Source organism: Girardinichthys multiradiatus, chromosome 7 (assembly GCF_021462225.1).
Source record: "Girardinichthys multiradiatus isolate DD_20200921_A chromosome 7, DD_fGirMul_XY1, whole genome shotgun sequence".
Classification (NCBI taxonomy): Eukaryota; Metazoa; Chordata; class Actinopteri; order Cyprinodontiformes; family Goodeidae; genus Girardinichthys; species Girardinichthys multiradiatus.
The window spans coordinates 11,995,679-12,019,464 of record NC_061800.1 but is presented as its reverse complement, the minus strand read 5'-3'; the positions used below and the strand labels follow the sequence as shown (position 1 = coordinate 12,019,464).

At 39.7% G+C, this 23,786-nt stretch overlaps 1 protein-coding gene across 1 annotated transcript; it reads left to right on the top strand.

Annotated features, from left to right (window-relative positions):
• The first annotated feature begins 17,666 nt into the window (after nucleotides 1–17,666).
• LOC124870983 lies at nucleotides 17,667–21,349 on the top strand. Its single transcript, XM_047369893.1, has 2 exons — nucleotides 17,667–17,957; nucleotides 18,067–21,349. Exon 2 carries the CDS (start codon nucleotides 19,094–19,096, stop codon nucleotides 20,852–20,854), a length of 1,761 nt encoding a protein of 586 aa, XP_047225849.1. The 5' UTR covers nucleotides 17,667–17,957; nucleotides 18,067–19,093; the 3' UTR covers nucleotides 20,855–21,349.
• Nucleotides 21,350–23,786: the final 2,437 nt, after the last annotated feature.

Sequence of the window (23,786 nt, the reverse complement as noted above, 5' to 3'; positions counted from 1 at the left end):
ATACTGAAAAGAAAAGCATGCAAAAGTTTTTTTCTGTTTTTATAGGAAACCTCGTTATTCAGGCAATGCCCGTTATAGTATAGTATGTAGTATATAATACACTACTTTGTGTTTCAGTGCATCAATGAGAAAAAAATTACTGAAGTGCAATGGTTTTAATTCATAAAACACAATGGTGTTTTGGAAAAAAGTGCAACTAATTCCCCAGCAAACCCTTGTGAATACAAAATAATAATAAAAAATGCTACAAAAACATGTTTTATGTCCTCAATAATGCATCTTCTCTTTCAGGTGAACAAAATATCTTATTAAATTATAATAGGATTATAGAGACTTTTGACACACTTATAGGGGTTATATGTAGCAATATTTACATTATGATGAACACTAACTGCATAATCACACCTAATGGTAATAACCTCAGCAACCCAGCAGGTGGCAGGAGTGTTACTTTTTCCTTCTTTTCCCAAGATCATGCCTCTGACTGTGATGATAAACTATTCTTTTGGGGTTTAAAGGGGACATATGCTTTTAAATCCTTCTTTTTTACACTTAAATCATTAGGTTTTGTTCTATATAAAGTGGAACTGCAATGCTTTGGTCTGACTTCTTTGTAATTGTAGCACCACAGGCTCCTCTTTTATCCCTGTTCTGAGGTACATCTGAGAGCAAATTGTTTTGGTGCGGTCTCTTTAAATGCTACTGAGGCATTTATTTAAAGGCTAAAAAACTGAATTTTGCATATGTCCCTGGGTTTAATAAATAGTTCAGGACTCTCATTTTCAGAAGTGTTACAGCTAGTCCAAGTGTATCACCGTTGCATGTCATAGCCAGTTTGAGATTGAGTACTGTCTTTATGAACGTTGGATCACTACTATAACTATAGATCCACTGAAAGCCATCTGAGAGACACATGAAGGTGTCTAAGGTGAATGTGCTACCTTAAACAGAAGCTGGTTACATCAAACTGATTGGGAAGTTAATTCCTGAAGATTGTGTAAATGTGTGTTGAAGAGCGTCTCCAGTTGAAAACACACATACTCACTCTCAATTCTATTAGATGGAGGCAGGTGTGGATTTAAGAGTGGCTTAAAGAGTGGCTTTGTTATACACTCTCTTTTCTTTTTTGGTATTTTCTTCTTTTTGTGGACTTAATTTAAAAGGACCCAACTCTACACACATACAAACACACACGCACATACACCCACTCCAGGACGTTTTGTTGAACATCATAAACCACCTTCCCTCACCACTGAGCACTAAAGCAATACATCTTGCAATTGGACAAGTCAGAGATCGTGATGGAATATATTCTCACTGCTGAGACAAGTATTTTCTTTTGTTTAATCTTTAGAACCTTTTATGCTTTCATGGTTTGCCTGTTCAAATTATCCAGAGATGGAGAGAGCTACTGAAAATTTATACACAATCAGGTGCTAAGTTCCCCAATAAGGATGAAAGCCAAGATGTTACAAGAAATCTGTTGCATTCACATTGTAAGCAGATGCAAATGTAATATTTCACAGTGCTTTTCTTTTTGAATATTCCTCTTTTACTTCCTGCTTTTTGGGAGTCCCCCAACCCCCAGGGCATACAAACCTCAGCACATTCAGCTTCTCTGTAGTCCCGCTCTTTTCTTCCCTGGCAGCTTCATATTCACCATCCTTTGTCAAATACAACGTCTATAAAATAAGATACCTGCCTTTTAATGCCAGACTTTAACACGACAATTTTCCAAATAAAACATCTAAATAAAAATATGACTCATGTCACAGTTACCTTCTATTGTAACTATTTTTGAATTGTGATCCTTTGGAGTTGCATTATGACTGACCTTAGCTATATAAATAATTGTCAACTAATTTAGTAATTGAATAATCATTAACTGGAGGATACAGACTCTAAAACATGGCTTTTGCTGAAATAAAAGCTTTCTCAGAGCATTAATTAAGCCAAAACTGTACAAAAATGTATACACTTTGCATTTAAGATGAACCTTCTTTGTTTGTAAATATGTTTTATCAAGAGCTTCTCAAGTGCCACAGTTTTAATTCAAAAATACTTTATTAATCCCAAAGGGAAATTAAATGTTGTAGCTCATTATGAAGGTTTCTTCAAAGAGTCGTTGTAGATGCTGATGGCTGTGGGCAGGAAGGACCTCCTGTAGCGTCTGTCTTACAGCACATCTGAAGAAGCCTCTGACTGAAGACACTCTGTTGTTGTAGGACAGTCTCATGAAGAGGATGCTCAGGGTTCTCCATAATATTCTTCGTTTTATGAAGAATCCGTCTTTCCACAATGATCTCCAGAGGTTCCAGAACAGAGGCAGCCTTTTTTATCAGCTTGTTGAGCTTTTTTAACTCCCTTGCTCTGATGCTGCTTCCCCAGCAGATGATGGCAGAAGAGATCACACTCTCCACAACAGAGTTATAGAAGATATGCAGCATCTTGCTGGAAACACCAAAGGACCTAAGCTTCCTCAAGAAGTATAGTCTGCTCTGTCCCTTCTTGTAGATGGCTTCACAGTTGCATCTCCACTCCAGTCTGTTGTCCAGGTGAACACTGAGATATTTATACTCCTCCACCACCTCCACTTCTTCTCCCATGATGGAAATAATGTTTTATCTATTTCTATTTCTCTTAAAATCTACAATCATATCCTTTGTTTTAGTCACGTTCAAGATGAGGTGATTTCATTCTACATCTTGCCACAAAGTGGTCCACCAGCTCCCTGTACTCATCTTCTTGTCCATCTCTGATCCACCCAACAACTGCAGAATCACCCGAGTATTTCTGCAGATGACAGGAGTCTGTCTTGTACTGGAGGTCTGAGGTGTAAAGAGTGAAGAGGAATGGTGAGAGTACAGTCCCCTGTGGTGCTCCTGTGCTGCTGACTACCTGGTTAGACTCACAATCCTTCAGTCTCACAAACTGTGGTCTGTTTGTCAGGTAGTCTTTGATCCAGGAGATTGTTGTGGCCTCTACCTGAGTCTTCTGGAGTTTCTGTCAAAGCAAATCGGGTTGAATTGTGTTAAATTCACTGGAGAAATAAAAGAACATGATCCTCACAGAGCTGCTGGCTTTGTCCAGATGACAGTGGGTTTGTTGAAGCAGATGTATGATGGCATCTTCAACTCCAACTTCACAGTAATAAGCAAACTGAAGGAGATCCTGATAGTTTATTGTTTGCTTACTCAGGAGGGCCAACAGGAGTATTTCTAGGACCTTCATGGTGTGGGATGTCAGGGCAACAGGTCTATAGTCATTGAGGACTGATGGGTGAGTTTTCTTTGGTACCGGTTGAAGGCAAACATGTAGAAGCAGCAGGGTCTAGGGCTGAGGTGGAAGATAAAACATTTGAGGTGTTACGGGACAGCTGTGGGTCCTGTGTGTCAAAGGAGGGTGGGATGTCTGTTTGGCTGTGAGCAGGAGAGGAGGATGCGAAGCTTGTTTCTGAACTGAACCTATTGAAGAATGTGCTCAGTTCATTGGCTCTGTCCAGACCTCCATCGGTCCGATCATCCTTCTGCTTGAAGCCTGTGATCTTCTTCATCCCTGACCACACATCTCTGATATTGTTTTGCTGGAGCTTGCTCTCCAGCTTCTTCTTGTACACCTCCTTGCTGTCTCTTATCTTGACTTTAAGTTGCTTCTGTAAACTCCTCAATAATTCTGTGTCTGTAGCTTAGCAACAACTGAGCTGATGGCATCACATGCAGTGTCGGCAACAGTGGAAGGTGGAACGTATACTGTTGCCAAAATAACACTGGTGAACTCTCTGGGTAAATAATATGGACGAAAACTTACTGCCAACAGTTCAATATCTGGACTGCAGAGACGACACTTTACAGTTACATGTCCTGGATTACACCATCTGTTGTTCACAAGTACTGCCAGTCCACCTCCTTTACATTTGCCGCTCCTCTTTAAATCTCTGTCTGCTCATATGGTTAAAAAGCCCGGCAGAGACACGCTGGAGTCAGGGATATGATCCTGCAGCCATGTCTCAGTAAAACACATGATACTGCATGCCCGGTACTCTGGCTGGGTCCTCCTTTGTAGGGCTTGGAGTTCATCCAACTTGTTTCCCAACGATCTCACATTGCCCATCATAATCGACGGAAGAGATGGTTTGAACTTCCTCCTTCTCTCTCTTCTCTTAGCTCCTGCTCTGCATCCACGGCGTCTCCTTTTCAACTCATCAGGGATTTGGGGTTGTAGTTGAAGTATTATTTGAGCTTTTGAGATATTAATCAGCTGCTCCCAGTTGTAAGAAACAACCCCGTTGCCATGGCAACGCATCATAACAAATCTCCAAAAATAGAAAGTATTAGGAAAAATCCTCCAAGCTGCACAGCATCTGATACCGGAGAGGACAGTTGTCCAAAAAAAAAAAAAAAAAATCTACTGTATCCACCACAAGAGGAAGAGTTCCCTAAAAAGAATAAATCAGAATCAAAAGTAACAGAGCTACTCCAACCTGCAGCCACCTTGAGCAGTACAATTCTAGACTTCTAGAATAAATGAATTTTAGCTTCACCTAAGCATTGTTCATGTTCTTACAAAACTTTTGTACAACTGAAACTTGAAACTTGCAACAAAATGCATTGTTGCCTTTATTTATTTAGAAAAATGTATGAAGCAGTGTGCTTGTGTATGAAGGGGTGGGGAAGTGGGGTGTTTGGTGGGGGTGGGTGTTTAGAACTGTGTGACAATACAAGAGAATTTAAGTACACCCTTTCGTCAAACGTTTTGACAGGTGGGCGGGACTTCCGGTGAGGGCGGGACTTCCGGTTGGTGCCATGTGAGGGCCATGTGGGCGGGAGGTCACGTGGTCAAGCAGGGGGGTGTGTCCAAGGGGCGTAACCGTGGATGCTGATTGCTTGTCGTCATTAGGGGCGATACCTTAAATGAGTCAATTAAAACACACAGGGGTGTGTTTAAGGGTGTTATTAATAATCTGTATGTTTTTCAGGCGTTAATACATCTAAAAACAAAAAGACATGCATCCTTTTATATTTTAAAGGTATAATCAACTTAATGTTGACCTATCACATGAAATCCTAATAAATGAACTATGTAACCTGACAGAACTGTAAGTTCATTTTGCTTTACAGCAGGACCTATTTGTTGAATATATGAGCCAGTCTAAATCAGTTCAAAATAGAAAAGACCTAAAAAAAGTAAATAAAAGATTGTGCTTCCCTACATTGATGGAACGAGAAAACCTTCAGCTTCTGCGTCAACAGACAGGAAAGCAGATGAAAGAGGTAAGACGAATATGAGATTAACAGAAAAAAAAAAACTAAAAAAAAACTTTACAATCCCTCAGTATACTGTTTCCAAGTTACAAATTGACTCTAGCAATGATGTGTTTGTTTTGAATCATGAGAGACTCCATTTTAGGAAATATGATAATTTTAGTTACCTGTACATGTTCTCTAATATTGTTTATATATATTGTTTATATATATATATATTTGTTTCTTTGTCATAGAACCCACCGCTGATGACCTTGATGATTTCATCTTGACACAATCAGAATATGGTAAGTAAATGTTAAATGCAATAAAATATATATATATATATATTATAGTTAACCCTTGACAATGTTTCAATTTATAGATTTGATGAGAGAGGTAAACCCGAATGATCAAGTTGGAGGATTCAGCGGCTGGAATCGACAGTCAAAATTGAGAAGGCGAATTATTTCCAAAGAAGAAAAACCCCCAACAACATCTGAATTTTCTTCTAACACAGAAATTAAAACTGATTCTTTGAATACTCCTCCGGCAATTATCATCATTTCCCCTGAAGACACACCGGATAAGTTACCGGCACCTCCAGAAAGTAAGTCCTAAGAACTATCTGTTTTTCTTTGAGAGAGAATGTATTTTATTTATGTGTTATTAGAGACTTTGTTTTAAACCTCAGAAAAAAACTGTTTACAGATTCGACAGAGAGCTCTGTGGAAGACACAGCTGTCGAGCAGCAGGGTAGAAAAAAAATAAAATAAAATGAAAACAACAATATATATGTATTTTAAGCATAGTTCAATAAAATATCATATAAACCTGTTTACAGATACATCCAAAGATGCCACACTGAATCCACCCACCAGAAGGTCGCTTTTCAGAGATCAAGACAGCTTTCAGCAGAGAGGCACCGTTTCAGTCCAACAAGAAGCGAAATCTGGAGGTTTTACCGCACAGAATCGGAGTAAGATAAAAAAAAATTGTTTTTTTGTTTTGACTTACTCTCCTGATCCACTGCTTCAGACGGATAGCCTGAAGCCTCCTGCTTACCTTTCAGGAAGGTGTTGATATACCCTTTAAAGATTGTGTCGCTGCTATTTTCAAAATGCCACACCTCTGTGATTTTAGCAAGATGATAACCACACTGTAACGCTTTATAGAGCTCTACACTCACCCATACACCCGTCAGAGCTCTGTCCTCATCATTATGCATGCAGGGACCTGACTGGTTATTTATTTCAGTGCATGTGCGGCAGAGAGTGAACACAAGTTTACCTTGGGATGTTCTGTAAGGTAAAACAGGGAACAACAGGTTACGTGGTGGGTAGACCACAGCTTTGATTATCCCGAAGTAGCTGCTGGGGTCATCAAAATCTTTGTAAATGATGGTGGGGTGTCCGAGGGGAAAAACGCAGTTGGCGTTTACATAAGGGTACAGAGATGTGTAATCCACATAGTGTACAGTTTCATCCGGTTCCGCTGTGTACCTCAACCTCATAGGACAGGTGCGTCCACCATACAGAGCATCCCGGGGTGATAGTGGTTCGGGTGCATTAACTTTCTCAAGAAAGTTGATCACCCCTGGGTCTGATTTTTTCATTTCAATCCACTCATGCTCCCATATGACTTCGAGACGAAGGCCGTACACAGTTTGTAACACCTTGCTTCTCTCAACAGTGGCTGCGTAAAACTGTTCAAATGCGACCCCTCTCAACGGACACTTGTCATGAGGCATGTAACACTTTTTACAGCCGTGGAAAAAACAGCCGTAAAATTCAAACGCAACTTTGACACCGTTAATCTCTGCATACCCATCCACTGAATATGGCCCGATTTTCTTTTCACCCCTATTTAATGCATGCTCATAAATATGGCTCTGCAATCCAGCCGAGCCATTGAGTGGATGTGCTGGAGAACGTCTTACTGCTACGTCTGTAGTCCAGAGGTGATGGAATGGCTAAGGTTTGAGGAGGAAGGAAATTGGTTACAAAAACTTTCATGCAGGCTGATGTTATTGTGATACTTTTAAACGGATCCACACTTGTCTCCTTAAAGAACTCGTCTCTGAATTTTAAGCATCCTTGAGAAAGAATTTCAACGTCATTTTTACAATAACGAATAGCTTCTTTCTTAAAGTCAAAGACCTCTTTGCTCGCTTCTCTGTACCAGCTGCTAAACACTTGTTGTTCTTGAACACTCATGCGTTCTACAGCATAGCAGGATGGAGGAGGAAAAGGCCCCACAAACTGGAGACGTTGTTCAGAGGAAAATAGGTGGGGAAAAAAACCCTTGCTTTGATCGGTAAAGCCTAACGCTTTCAGCATGGCGCTAAGCTTTATGCACATGAAGGACAGGCTATCAATGTATTTTAACCTGTAATCAGGGTCGGTTAAACAGAGAACTTTACTTCCTAGCATGATGAGATGAGGTTAAATTCCGTAACTGCAGCATTGCTGTAAGGATCAGGTAGCCATCGTACCCACGCGCATTGTGCGCTATTAAGGTGAAGCCTCTGTACATCGGCCTCCTGAAATGCAGGAGAAATTTTAGGGTGCAATTCAGTCCATAAGCATGCCATTTATCACCTTTCAATGTTTTAGCACAGACCAGAAAGGGGGTATGCATGCCGCTCTCATTGACGAGGCATTCGAAATCATAAAAAATCAGTTTATCATCAAGCTGATTAATTGCACTGCAAGGCTGAATGTAACACTTATGATCATCGCATGTAATGTCTAGGCTGGGAGGTACATTTTCACCGCAAATACTGCATTTTACAATACACACGTGTGGTTTATTCGGTTTACTGATTGGAATAACGTATATCCGTTTGCATACTTTACACAGTTTTACCAACTCACAGTCACTCATAGGTCTGTCAGCACTATTTCTGATGCGCGGTTCCCTGTGTCTGCTGAAACATGAGGAATTACGACAGATTCTTTGACAGCCTGCACAGCTTACAGGATTGCTAATTTCTTGCATACATTTATATGTTCGACACATTGGACAATAACCTTCACAATGGTCTGTGTTTGCATTCTCATAGCTGGTGTAACAGTAATTACAAATATATCTGCACCCCATAAAACCTTTGAGATTTTTTATCCCATAGTAATGACCTTGAACTAACAGCAAAAACACAGGGTTTGAACGATCAGGGAAACTGGTCTCAAATTTACACAGAGCAGTAGAGCCCGTGGTTCTGTGAAACACTACAATTTTTCTCTTCAGAATGGTTTCAAATTTACCAATATCACTAAAAGTAACTGCTGTTTGCTCGTCGAGGCCTGCCTGATGCTGCCATCTCCTCCCCTGTTCTACAGCACGGTGATCCGTGAGCTCAGGATCAGAGACGTGTGCGAGGCTGATTGCAAAACATAACTGATTACCGGTATTGTTTATAATATACAAATGATGCATTTTCTTATTAAACAGTTCACAGTCTAACGTTCCTGCAGCTTTACGCTTAGAACCTCCTGCTGGGTCATTAACAACCTGAAGAACAAATTCCATGTTATTATCTACAGGTATATTTGCATTCGATTGTACTAAATCGTCGAGGAAGTTCTCGAAAGCAGGCAGGATCATATTTCCATCATCTGTAACAGTAAATGTGATGTGACGATTGAGATTTTCACCCACTAATTCCAGCTGCACAACGTCGTTACGTCTGGTTAAAGATCTTGCAGCGTCGGCTAATTCAATGAGAATACGCATGATGTTTGTATAGAATGCGGCTAAATCTGGAACGTTACTTGGACAGGGCGGCGGTATGGTAAAAGGCCTCCTTATTTCATGGTTATTATAATGTTCACGTTCAACCACGGCTGGAGGGTCTCGCCCTATTTGATCAGAACTAACCGCTACCTCCGTATTGAAATGACCCCCATGCTGATCTGCGGCGTGTGACGTTGAAGGATTTTGATGACTGTCAGGTGAATCATTTTGCTGAATGCTGAGTGGAGACGGTGCTCTATTTAAATCTTCAAGAGCCTGATTGATTACGTTTAAAAAGTCACCGTGCCAATCTGCGGCGTGTGACGTAGAAGGATTTTGATGACTGTCAGGTGAATCATTTTGCTGAATGCTGAATGGAGACGGTGCTCTATTTAAATCTTCAAGAGCCTGATTGATTACGTTTAAAAAGTCACCGTGCTGATCTTCATTTATTACATTTTCACTGTTAGCAGGAGATGCATTTAAAACGATGTTATCTGCTACTTCTGCATTAACGGGAATTTCGTTAAGTTCAATTACTAAATTTCTTATTTCATCCAGAGCAAGTCTGATTCGGTTATCCATTTCTATGAACATAAGAAAAAAATTAAATAAAACTAACCTAGAGAAAAAAACAAAACAAAACACAGTGATCAGTTCAGTTTAAAATCACCTTGATGTCACCAAAATGCTTCTTTAACAGAATCTGACATGCTGCCAGAAGCGTTAACGATGAGGCCTTATTACGAAGATCCCGTGAGGCTGTAGAGACTGTCTTCCTGCGCTGTCCGTTTCTGTAGCCAATCTGTCCTACCATCAACGTTACCTCTGTAAGGAGAATGAACAAAAGAAAATAAAAACAAATATGTATATATATATATATATATATATATATATATATATATATATATATATATATATACACCGACAATTGAAGAAACAAAGAAATATCATCAGATTGTTGGGTGATAAAAGAACCGGGATAAAAACTAAACAGCTGGCTCAAAAGTGGTTTTATCCTCCCCATCTTAACGGCTCTTGCCCCCTTGATCGGTGATCTAGTGGGTGGAATCATCAGGAGATAATGTCTCTCAGAACATCGCAGAAGATGTTTCTCATTTCCCCTCATCAATTCAAGCGTCTGACCCAGTCAGACACGTCCATCAGACAGACGACGGAGGAGAATTTGGATGCTGAAATGAGAGCAATATTAAACGAGCCGGGTTTGACTTCTTATGAAAAAATCAAGAGATACGATGCTCTTCTCCAGAGGTATCTGACTTTACTTAAGCAAGGTGTCAAAGAAGAAAAACAGCGGGTCAGTTTAACGCTGCAGCGTGACACAGAGGTTCCTGAACATGAGCGGTCCCAAGAAAAACAAGGCCCAGGGCAGGACGAGGCCCCTAAGGATCAGGTTCTTATGGACGTACTGAAAAGCCTACCTAAACACAACCGTAAAAATGCCGAGTACATTTTGAAGAAATTATCCGAAAGAAGTGAGAGTTGGACTTCGCGAGGTGAATTTGTATTTAAAGGAAATGTTGTAAAAGGGTCCCACATGATTGATTTGTTGAAAAATCTCATGCTTCCGTTTAAAAAATCTGGAGCATCACAAACCCGAGGATGGTCTGACTTTCTACACACCTTGTCAGAGGTAAACATCCCTATATCTTCAGTCATTAACCCTTATGCTCGTGAAGAATATAGACATTTCAAAACAGAGGGTACATCGATTGAAAATGGGGGTACACCCCCCAGCGTTAAGCAGAGAAGAAAAAGAAGAAGAAGGCAGATAACTAATTCTCCCTACTGGTCGAGATCTGAGCTGGAAGATCCATAAAATGCTGATGGGAGATCAAAAAGGTCTCTTCGTAAGACGACACTACCACCCCGATGGATTACATTTTCACCATAAACCGTTATAAGAAAATGAAACATGTAGCCTATTTCTTTTATTCAATAAAATATTTATTGATTATATTTTTCAAGTCTAACTTCGTTCTCTACTTCACACACTAACATATGATATCATTACACAAATATTAAATCATAAGAAAAAAAAAAAAAAAAAACAATGAAAAAAAAACAAGACAATTTAAATTCCATAACAATCGATAAATATCTCCAAAGAGCATGTTCCGTGAGTATAAAATGTACAACTTTGATTAACGACACATTTCTGATATTTTTTCACAAAGTTAGATACCATTAAATCATTCTTAATCACATCTCCGGTGTATTTCGACAACACTTGCTGCATTGATAATCCGCACGCTCTATGACATAGATAAAAAATGCAATGGTGACCGCACACAGTGGACAGAGTGTTTTGAAGCTGATTATTATGATACAATATTTTTGAGGATGCTTGACGGGTAGAACTCGAAATCCGGAGAGAATCCATAAGAGTCAAAAAAGCTGGATTGACCATTCTCATCCAAAGTCAGAGCTAGCCAGTGTTCTCCCGGCATGTGTGAAGGATGTGTGTTCACAATAAAGTAGGCCGGCCCTGGGAATTTGTCAGCTAGCAGCGGCAGCTGGTCGCACGGCCATACACCACAAAACAAATCTCCCAGCAGATGACGCATCAGGCTCTCAATTTCATGATTATTCATGTCTGATTAGATTAATAATAATCCACCAGCACACGCCTCTTTGAATCAATCTCTAAAATAGAGTCATAACAAGCATAGATGATCAGCGTGGTGGTATGAGGCAACGGGTTTCTGAAGTGCATTTCCAATCTTAAATTTCCACTGGAAACTGGAGATAGAGCATCTGTGTCCTCACCCGGATTAAGATTAAATGTGAATAGAGAGTATCCTTGATTAAATTCCTGATGTGTTATACTCAGCGGGAGATCTTTTAGATCTCGTCCTGTAGCCGTAAATAAGTTGTAATACTCGCTCACTGAATGACCTTGGTTAAAATTGGGCTGGAAGGCTTTAGCAGGAATTTGTCTGCCATCCTTACACAAAGCTAAATATTCCATATCAAAATGATTAAAGTCAAACGGATTGAGATTGCGTGTTCCTGTAAAAGCATCATGATCCAGTAATGCAATCACCACATACTTGGGAAAAACGCCTAAGAAAAGATTCTCTTTGTTGCATACCCTTGAATTTTCAGGGATGGAATATGTTTTTACATTCACACGTAAAAGTGGATACAGAGCATTTGCCTTCATTAAAGCTGAAGCGTGCCCCAGTCGTACAGCTGGAGAGACGGTAACCTTTTTGATGAAAAGAGATGCTCCTAATATCCTGAGTTTGTAAGTGGAGTCTCTTGCTGCCATGAGACAAAAGGCATCGTTGGCTCTTGTAAGTTTAATTTTGAGGTCAACAGAGTTTAAAAGAAGTCTCTCACAGAAAAATATGTCTACATGCAGGGGGCCTAGGAGATGTACCTCCCTGGAATTTGCCGTAAAGCCTGCTCTGCTGTTAAGACCTTGGTTAGGGCCGTTAGTTGTAACAATAGAGTTCAGACCAGAGCTAAACTGGGTTTTTAAAGAATCCTCAGAAAAGTTTAACAATGTCTCAATCATGGCTCTATATGGATGTGTAGCGCTGGATTGTGAAATCATTCGATCTCCGAGAGTGACGTCACACTGACTGAAGATGGTGTTTAACGGGTAGTTGATGAGCCCTACAGGTGCATCATCTGGCAGGTTTGTTCCATCCTCGTTAGTAATTTTCACTCTGAGATGCAACAGCGTATCGTTGAGATCCAGATACTTTTCTCCGTCTCCCGGAATGAAAAATTCAATCGGGCCTCCATCGGTGATTGCTGATAAAGGCTGGATCTCGGTGTAAATTTTATCTTCGATCGATAGCTGCGTCATCGGGGCAGAAAATAAGTCCAACTCTGCCAGCGTGCACTCTGATGATTTGTTATGTAAAAGAGCCATTATTTAAATATATCAAAACATGCGGATGTCTTCCTTCCTCTTCGTTTGTCAGCTGCGACTGATCTCCTTTTTCGCGTTTGTCGTTGTTTTTTAACCGTCCTTAAACGATCACCAGGGGGTCTTGTTCTGGGTCTTTTGGATAAAACCATAATTCCTGAACCTTCTTGACCGTCGGTGTGTGTAGAACCACTCATTTTACTCACGGCTCTACCGATGACATCCGAAGCGATATTTGATGCAGCCGTTTTAAGATGGGGTTTGCAAATCCTTTTTTAACCAGAGGGGATACGAAGCGGAATAATTTTGAAAATAATGATCCAATTCCGCGTCCGTACATGACCGGAGCCCCATAAAACCCTGGCAGATTACCGCCTGATTGACTTACATAGTAATTTACAAAGCGATTTGGATCACGTCTCAGACTTAGATGTGCCATGTTCTCTCTTGCCTGCTTGATGCAGTGTTGAATGACCAGCGTAATATGAATGATAACCAATCAGTCTTAGAGGTTATATACATATCTCTCGAATAGTTTATACAAATAAAATTTATCTCAGGCTACGTTGTGATATCACCGGTCTGAAGTGTAGTCTTATGACGGTCTTACCATAGACGAAATTTACAGGAACGTTTTGGTCCGATTTAATTTCTATATTGATATTTTCAATATGTCTTCTGGAGACTGGAAGGTAGTGGGCGGGGTTAAACGTCTGAGTAATCATATCACTGAATTTGCCTTGTACTTTGACGGTCCGCAGTAAAGGTGCAAAAGTGTCGCCTACTATTTGAGGGCTGACCACGTCGCTGTAACAGTATAGGTGATAGAAACCAGCCTTTATATCCGCCGGAAAAGGAGCCAGTTTTGGTTCAGAAACATGAATCCATTCCCCTGGTTTCACGCCCATCATATAAGCTAGAGTGCTGAAGAAGCGTATTTCATACGGACTGTTTGCTTGAAATGCAAATCTCTTTTGAACTTTGCTGAATTTAATGCGTAAACACAATTTAAATTTTTTGAAAAACATTTCCATCTCTGTCTCGAGTTAAATAACACTGTTATAGTAGCCACTTCTGATCCTTTGCGTGTTGATCTCCACATCACCAACCTTCCTCCATTCAAAGTAGGCATCATAATCCGGTAAATTATGCCATGTATGAGGGTATGAAATCTCTGCTAATGCAACCATCCATTGGCCTTCTAAATCAATATGTTGAGCTAAATTTACACGGAAACTTGAACTGGTATTATTTTAAAACACTTCCATGCTAGCATTAGATGGAAGAGTAACGTAAAAGCCATCATCCTCTACCTGACGGTTCATGATTCTGTGTCAACTGTGAGGTTTAGTGCAAACCTTTTTATACGTTTCGAAGTTCATCAAACTTGATCCAACTGTTGAATTTCTCAGGCCAGTTTTTCCAGCTTACAAAAACCTGTTTGACTCCCTTGACCGTACGACGTTTTAATATTTTTTCCACTTGATACATCTTGTCGTTAAATATTTTTACTTTTTGAAGTTCCTCAGCGTAAAAGGAACCCTCGATAGGTTCTCCATCCAAATCTTTGAGTTTGTATACAGGAGGAGATCGGGGTATCCGCTCATACACTGTAAACACTTCATCCGTAAAACTCTGTTCATATTTTTTGTCAAACACTCCACGGACCTTGGATATTCTGACAAGATCCCCTTGTTTAAACATTGTCACTGAGTCCTTGCAATATCTGTTGGACTTGACATCATACAGATTCTGAAACACTTGAAAGGCATTTTCTGAGGTCACTTCCATAGGGGTCATTTTAATGCTGGAGTGGTAGGAATGGTTGTAGCTTCTAGCTAGGTTTTGCAGTACATCGACGTACCGCCGGGTATTGTTAGCTGTAAAATATCTCCACATCCTTGTTTTTCATGTGCGGTTAAATCTCTCGACCACTGAAGCTTTTGCTTCACTCGTTGTGGCAAAATGTTCAATATCGTGTTTCTCCATTAAAACCTTAAATTTCTTGTTAAAAAATTCTTTACCGTCATCAGTCTGAAGTTTTTTGAGGATCTGACTTTCTGTAAAAACTGATTCAAATGCCTTTACCACCTCAGCGGCTGTTTTCCTCTTCAAAACTCGTACATACGCCCTTTTTGAAAAGATGTCAATGACTGTTAATAAATAATTATAACCATCATTTTCCTTGGCCAGAGCTTGCATGTCACAGAGATCAGCCTGGAACTGCCTCAATGGTCTGGTGACAAAAACTCTGTTTCTCGGGACCTTTATTCTTCCAGGTTTATGTAGAGTATAGGTATCTTCTCCTGATAAAAAATCTTTAACTTTTTCAACCGCAACCTTCTTTCCCGTTTCATCTTGCATAACCCTCCTCAGCCTATCTACACCCCCAAAACTTCCCGGATTTGAAGGGCTATAATATACTTTCTTCATCAGCCGTCTTCCTGCCATCTCTGCCTTATGCTCACTCTTCCGATTACTTGTTAAATAATGAGAAAAAACACACAGGAGGGTAGATTTATCCTTATTATTATTATTATTTTTTTGTATTTAATATTAAAAAATTTTTTTTTTTAAATCTGATAAAATGCAGATGAATTCAAACACTACTAGCTTTTAAACAACACTTTTGGGAAAGGTTACTATGTTCCTACTTTAATTGTATTTAATAGTAAAAAGAAAAAAAGAAGAAAAATCATATAATGCAGATTAATTAAAGTACTGGAATACTAAAAAAAAAAAAATGATACAACAAGTCATCAAACATGTGAGATCAGTTTGTCAGTCCATAGCACTCTGAAACAGAGTTAAGTTGTTTGAGATGTTTCTCATCGACCATGCGATCATAAACGTGCGCTATTGCACTGTGGATGCCTTGTACCGATTTCAGTTCATATAAAACCGTCTTGGCAATCGTCTTCACTCTGAAGTCATCCGCTTGTATGCGTCGAAGTACCAGAAGATTCTGAATAGCAGGAACGAGTTTGGGGGTTACGAGTCGTCGTACGATGCGTTGAAAGTTGACTTGGTAATAATCCTCCCCCAATACCTCCAGGCGCTGGCTCGGGTGGTTCGTTATACATCCATAGCAGGTTTCTCTGAGATAGTTCAAAGAGGTTATGTTGAATAAATGAAGTATCGCTGTTTTCACCGTATTGATGAGGGTGGTTGAGAACCAACCGTCAATTTCGTCCTCCTGGTTACTCTCATCCTCTGCTGAAGGCTGAGGGTCCTCCATCGGTTCCAGGGTTTGTGTAGGGGCTTCGGTAGAGGGTGAGTAGCTGGTGGATACCTCCTCCTCCACGACCACCTTCATGTCTTCAGGCAGAATATTCGCGTCTACAGACTCAGCCATGAATAGCGGTGATGGTGAGCAGAGGTCTGGAGAAAGCGGTAGGTATTTAATTTTGTATCCTGTAGGTGATGCAGGACTGAAGTGGTTCTCTGTAGAGAACATTCACATGCATTTAATGATTTCTTAAAGATGAATACTTACTTACTTACTTACTTTTAAAGATGTAATTGTACTTTTGTGAATCATTAGAAGTAGAAGCCACAATTTCCAGGTTTCCTGAAATATTTACCGACATTTTTTCTTGTCAGTACTGGTATTTTCAATGTAACAAGTGTTGTGTTTCAAAGACATTCAGCATTTGAAGACCCTGACACTGAGGTTAGCCAATGAAACAGAGCCCCCGAACAACATTTACACACAGTATTTATACCAGAACATAACAGTGTTATCTGTTGTGGAATTTTCCTAACCATCAAAACTTCTGATAATGGTTTTTGCAGCTTTCTCCAATAACACAGAGGTTCAGAGGGATGAGGCAACCCAAATGACAGTGTTATCTCAACTGCAAAGACTATGTTTTAAGACCAAAACCCTTCTTGAGTTCAAAGGTGATATGGTTATCTAAGGAACAGACCTAACTGCCCTTCCTGACATCGCCCCTAACAGATGGATATAGAATAACTGTAACCCCCTGAATAACCTTTTACTCTAAGATGAAAAAGTAAATGTTTTAGAAAAGCTACAGGTAACTAAAATTATCATATTTCCTAAAATGGAGTCTCTCATGATTCAAAACAAACACATCATTGCTAGAGTCAATTTGTAACTTGGAAACAGTATACTGAGGGATTGTAAAGTTTTTTAGTTTTTTTTTTTTTCTGTTAATCTCATATTCGTCTTACCTCTTTCATCTGCTTTCCTGTCTGTTGACGCAGAAGCTGAAGGTTTTCTCGTTCCATCAATGTAGGGAAGCACAATCTTTTATTTATTTTTTTTAGGTCTTTTCTATTTTGAACTGATTTAGACTGGCTCATATATTCAATAAATAGGTCCTGCTGTAAAGCAAAATGAACTTACAGTTCTGTCAGGTTACATAGTTCATTTATTAGGATTTCATGTGATAGGTCAACATTAAGTTGATTATACCTTTAAAATATAAAAGGATGCATGTCTTTTTGTTTTTAGATGTATTAACGCCTGAAAAACATACAGATTATTAATAACACCCTTAAAAACACCCCTGTGTATTTTAATTGGCTCATTTAAGGCCTTCCCCGTAACACCCTTAAACACACCCCTGTGTTTTAATTAACTCATTTAAGGTATCGCTCCTAATGACGACAAGCAATCAGCATCCACGGTTACGCCCTTGGACACACCCCCCTGCTTGACCATGTGACCTCCCGCCCACATGGCCCCCACATGGCGCCAACCGGAAGTCCCGCCCTCATCGGAAGTCCCGCCCACCTGTCAACAAGTTTGACGAAAGGGTGTACTTAAATTAAATTCTCTCTTACATGTGCTTTGGAGCAGTGACATCACACTACTTCAAAGCACATGACATCACCCTAGATCTAAGAACAGAGATGACATCACAGAGCCTTAAACGTGTACACTTTTAATTCTGAGGCCAGAATGGTCCAGTATACTAGTGTTTCTGGACATATAGTTTTAAGATTTTAAAGATCATTTACAATTCACAAAGATATTCTGAAGATGCCTGAATTCAGAAAGCATGAAGCACTTCCAACGAAGTCAACGAAAGGAGATTCATCTTTAATAGGTGCCAATTCTCCCTCTTTACCACAATTGCCTGAGGAACTAATCTTGGATAGATTTGATCAGGGTACGAACGATGTTAATAAAGTATTGTGTTTGTGTTCCCATTGCAGACAAGAGGAAAGGATTGGGATTACAACAGTAAATGGGATCCGTAGAATAACTCAACCTGGTCACTATAATGCAGAAGTGACATCCTATTTGAAAGATTTTTTTGCAAGTCGACGGGCTTTGATAAGGGCAAAATATGAACAATCTAACCGTAAACTGGCATCCACATTAACTGATATTCTTGAAGAGGAATCCACTGTTAACAATTTGATTACAAATGAGTCACCAAAAAGATCTATCAGAGACAGTAATACCACTGATAAAGACAGACCCAGTGAAGATCAGAAGCCTAAACCAAAAGCCTCCAAAACCATCTGTCAAAGGGTGAAATCAGCTTTTAAGTGCTTAGGAAAGTGCAAATCTCCTAAAAAGAGGCAACAGGATGAGGAGAAAGACTTAGATGATGATGCTTTTAACAAAAGCAGTGTAAGAAACTCATCTACATCATCTTTGGAGTCAAAGTTCCCAACAACACTGCCAACATCATCAACTGCTTCAAAAGATCTGAACTCTGTCCATGTAGCGCTGGTACCTGTGGGAGTAAAAGATAAATGTAAACCCGGTGAAATACTCTGCTCTGGCCTTGTAGAGCCAATCACTGAGGCTGGGAAAGAGGACTGTAAGTCGGTGGAGACTAAAGCACGTTCCACAGATCTGCCGCACAGTATTGAAGTGGAATCCACTGTCACCGATGTCATTGCAAACACAGAGCTGGCTAGTAAAACCAAATCCCAAGAGGATTCTTCTTCTTTGAAAGCCAGTGCATTTGGGGGTGAACCTTTTGGGAAACTGCCACAAAGAGACTCTACATCTACCACAAACTGTAACATCGCTGATACAGATGGACACAGTGAAGATCAGAAGTCTAAACCGAATGCCCCCACAACCTTCATTCAAAGGCTGAAATCAACTCTTAAGGGCTTAGGAAAACACAAATCTATTAAAAAGAGACTAAATGCTGAGGCCGAGGCTGGAGAGGACGAATGTAAGCCAGAGGGGACTGAAACATTTTCCTCTGTCCATGTAGAGATGATCACCGAGGTAGAAGGTGAAAAATTTAAATCAGAGGACCCTGGTGTTATCCATGTCGATTCAACCAGTGAGGCAGAAAAGAAACAATGTAACTCAGAGGAGACTTCTTCTTATCTGCCCTATGATGGTTTTTCCCATTTAACAGGAAATATTGAAGAGGAGTCAACTGTCACAGATTGCGGTAAAAATATGGAGTCAACAAGTGAAACCAAATCGCAAAAAGAATCTTCTAATTTGGATTCCAGTGAGCCTGGAGGCGAAAGTATTGAAAAGGCATCTAGCTTTAGGTTACCTAGCTATACAAACCATTCACAAGAAGGATCTACATTTATCACAGACCATAGCATCACGGATACATATGAAACCAGTGACGATCAAGAGTCCAAACTCACAGGCTCTGTAACCTTCATTCAAAGACTGAAATCAGCTCTTAAGGGCTTAGGAAAACACAAATCTATTAAAAAGAGACTAAATGCTGAGGCTGAGGCTGGAGAGGACGAATGTAAGCCAGATGGGACTGAAACATTTTCCTCTGTCCATGTAGAGATGATCACCGAGGTAGAAGGTGAAGAATTTAAATCAGAGGACCCTGGTGTTATCCATGTCGATTCAACCAGTGACGCAGAAAAGAAACATTGTAAGTCAGAGGAGGCTCCTTCTTATCTGACCTATGATGATTTTTCCCATTTAACAGGAAATATTGAAGAGGAGTCAACTGTCACAGATTTCGTTAAAAATATGCAGTCAACAAGTGAAACCAAATCGCAAAAAGAATCTTCTAATTTGGATTCCAGTGAGCCTGGAGGCGAACTTATTGGAAAGGCATCTAGCTTTAGGTTACCTAGCTATACAAAAGATTCACAAGAGGCTCTGAAAGGCTCTGAAACCTTCATTCAAAGGGTGAAATCAGGTGTTAATGACTTAGGAAAACACAAACAATGTCAAAAAGACCAACAGACCGAGAAGAAGGACTCATCAGAAGGTAGCAGCAAAAGTATTGCTCCTGACACTGTATCAATTACAACAAAATTGGACCAGAGTTCTTTCTATACAGAGGCAATCAGTCAGTCAGAAACTGAAGGATTTAATTCAGAGGAGATCCAACCAGTGGGTACGTCTATGAGTAAGACGGTTTGCTGCATGCCTTCTCTACTCTGTACAAAATTCACTTACACTACATCTGACCCGATAAAATCCAAACTCCAAGCTCGGCATCTAGATTCATCTGATCAGAGTGAAAATGAAGCATGTCAATTACAAAAGACCAAAACACTCTCCCCTGAGATCTCTGCCATATCCTTATCTCAAAAACCACAGCATACTGAAAAGAAGCACATTCAAATAGGCATGGATCTTCAGAAAGAAATTACATCTATACCAGTAGAGAGGTTGGCTCACTTAAAACAATTAATTACCAATGACATTATAAGGATCTTTGATTTTTCTGAAAAAAACATTTCTGACGCTATTCACATTAAATTAGAAACCATCAGAGACACATTGATTGTTAGCATGGAGTCAACCTTTGAAGAGCTTATTAAAAGCACACATATGCCCTCTACCAGCTCATCTACGGCGTGTGAGAGAGCAAAATACCCTCAAATGGCAACTCCCAGAAAAGCTAGTTTCCCCACAAGCCATTACCCTAGTATCCCTGGCCACCATGCCAGAAATACCTGTCACAAGAAAAGACCGTGGTACTTTTGTTTTAAAAAGAATAATAAGGTTGCACCATTGCCACCATCACAACAAAACTGAGTCTATATATGTGTGAAGTATAAATTGTGGTTTTCGCACACATTATAAAACGTAAACATATTTCTAAAATCAAACAAAACAGGGAACCAATTAGGTTGCTTGATAGAAAAAAGATGAATAGTATAACATAAGTAAAACACGTTTAACCCCCAATGAGACTGATTGGCCAACCAGTTACCTTGAATTATAATCCTATTCACCACATTTAACAAAAACTTAGGTAACAGTAAACAATTCAGTCTAAGTTAGCTTTATTTTCAAAGAAAGTCAGTCAGAATCTGTAAAATATCTGGTGGCTGCATTGGAATTTGCATGTCCTCCCTGTGCATGTGTGGGTTCTCTCCAGGTACTCTGGCTTCCCCCTATAAAAGCTGACCTTTAAAAAAAATGACATTTTAAAATAAAAAAAACAGCTTGAATTGCATAATAATAGCCTCAACAATAATTAGGTAAACATTTTATATGAAAATTATTTTATATTAATGGAAAATGAAATGCCTATCTCCACCAGTCTATGGGCAAGAGGCAGCAACAGTGCTACCAACTGCACCACCATGCAGCCCCTTAATACAAGCATTAATTGTATTTTTTTTTTTTTTTGTAATGATTATGAATATGAGAGTATATTATTTAATATTAATATATATATATATATATATATATATATATGTATATATATATATATATATGTATATATATATATATATATGTATATATATATATGTACTTATATGTACTTGTATTTATAGTATAGTGTAGATATATGTGGAGATATGTAGAGATATATGATGAAACTCAGCTATGCTTATCTATAGCATAAATGGGGACTCGAACTTTGGACTCGCACATACAGTGACTTCAGACTCAAACAGACTTTAGGCACTCAATAAATTTTATACACAACTCGCGATTTGAGACTTGTGAACTATTTTTTATTTTTAATCAGGCCCAAGCAGGTAGGCCTGCAAGGGCCTATTGTAATTGCTCGGTTTAAGGTAGGCCTGCAAGGGCCTATTGTAATTGCTCCGTTTATTTATTTATTGTTCAGGCGACAAATGAATTGCCTTTTTTGCGGCTTTAACATATTCAAAAACTCACCAAACTTTACCCAAAATTGTCTCCCTAGTGAAATTTAAGGTTTTTAATGGAATTGAAAATGGGCGTGGCCAAACGGCTCTACAGCGCCCCCTAAAGTGAGATAGGTCAACTGGTAAGTCCTAGAGAGTTGAAATTTGGTACATAGCTAGATCTCCCCAAATCATGAAAAAAAGTCTCTTGGGGTATGCCCTAAAACCAACAGGAAGTCGGCCATTTTGGGTCAAAGGGTCATTTTTGGACATTTTTCAATTTTCATACATGTCGAACTTCAACAAACTCCTCCTAGGAATTTTGAGCTACCGGCTTCATATTTGGTCAGTATGTAGTTAAGGCATTGGGGATTAAAAGTTATTAAAATTGTGAGTTTTTGAGCATGTTGCAGGGGCGAGACCAGGCCTCAAATTTAGCCTTCTCGCCGCAAATTTCGAACAGCAATAACTTTCACATAAATTGGCTGAAATACACCAAACCTGGTATTATTGAACCCTCTCAAGTCACCAACAATCCTATGGGGTCAAATGATGACATCATCAAAGCCACGCCCCCTGAGAACAGGAAGTCACTTTTTTCACTTACAAACGTGCCTCTCTGACCATCTTGACCCATTCAACTTGAAACTGTGTCAGAATACAGATAACTAGTGGGTCAAACTTCATTTGAAGCACAGTGGCTTTTCATAAAAGGGCGTGGCCATGGTGGCGCGGCGAAGTTGGACGTCACGCCATGGCCATACGTTCGGCTTTAATTTCCACATACATCATCTGATCTGCACCAAATTCAATGTGATTGATCCTTGTCCAGTCCCCAACAGAGATCTGATCAGATATTTGGTGGGCATTCCCTAATTTGTCCACAGCGCCCCCTAGAAAATTATAAAAAATCAGGCCCAAGCCATGCTTTGACCGAGGATTATGAAATTTGTAGGTCTTGACCTACAACTTGGAGAGTTGGTCCAAACCCAACAGGAAGTGGGTTATTTTGGATTAAAGTTGCCATTTTGACCCCAGATTTGCACTTTCTAGCCTCCATATCTGAGCGAATTCCTCCTACAGCTTTTGACTTAGAGACTTGAAAATCACTCAGTATACTCTTAAGGCACTGGGGATCAAAAGTTATCAAAAGCTTTGTGATGCCTCAAAATATGACTTCTCGCCATGAAAAACGAAACTGTTATAGTTTCTACAAGGAAAGTCACAGAGACATGAACCTTCTGGGATTTATCCATATGATGACTGGAACAATATTCAATGGTCAACTGCTGACATCATTGAAGTCCCGCCCCCTGAGAACAGGAAGTGTAATGTTTCACTTAGTGTGGCCCATATTTGATCTCCTTCACCTAATCAACTTGAAACTGTCTCCAATTACAGATAACACGATGGTCTAACTTGGTCTCCAGTACTGACAGGTGTAGCCGTGGCAGTGTGGCGAAGTCTGATGGCCATACGTTTCGCTTTAACTTCCACATACATCATCTGATCTGCACCAAATTTAATGTGATTGATCCTAGTCCAGTCCCCAAGAGAGATCTGATGACATATTTGGTGGGCGTGGTCTAATTCGTCCACAGCGCCCCCTAGAATATGTAAACAAATCACCCCCAAGCCATGCTTTGACAGAGGATTGTGAAATTTGGTACACATATGTAACTTGTCAAGACCTACAAAAAAAGTCTCTTGGAGCATTGGTCCAAACCCAATAGGATGTCGGCCATCTTGGATTGAATTTGCCATTTTTACCACAGTTTTGGCCTTTCTAGCCCGCATATCTGAGCGAACTCCTCCTACAGCTTTTGACTTAAAATCACTCAGTATACTCTTAAGGCAATGGGGAT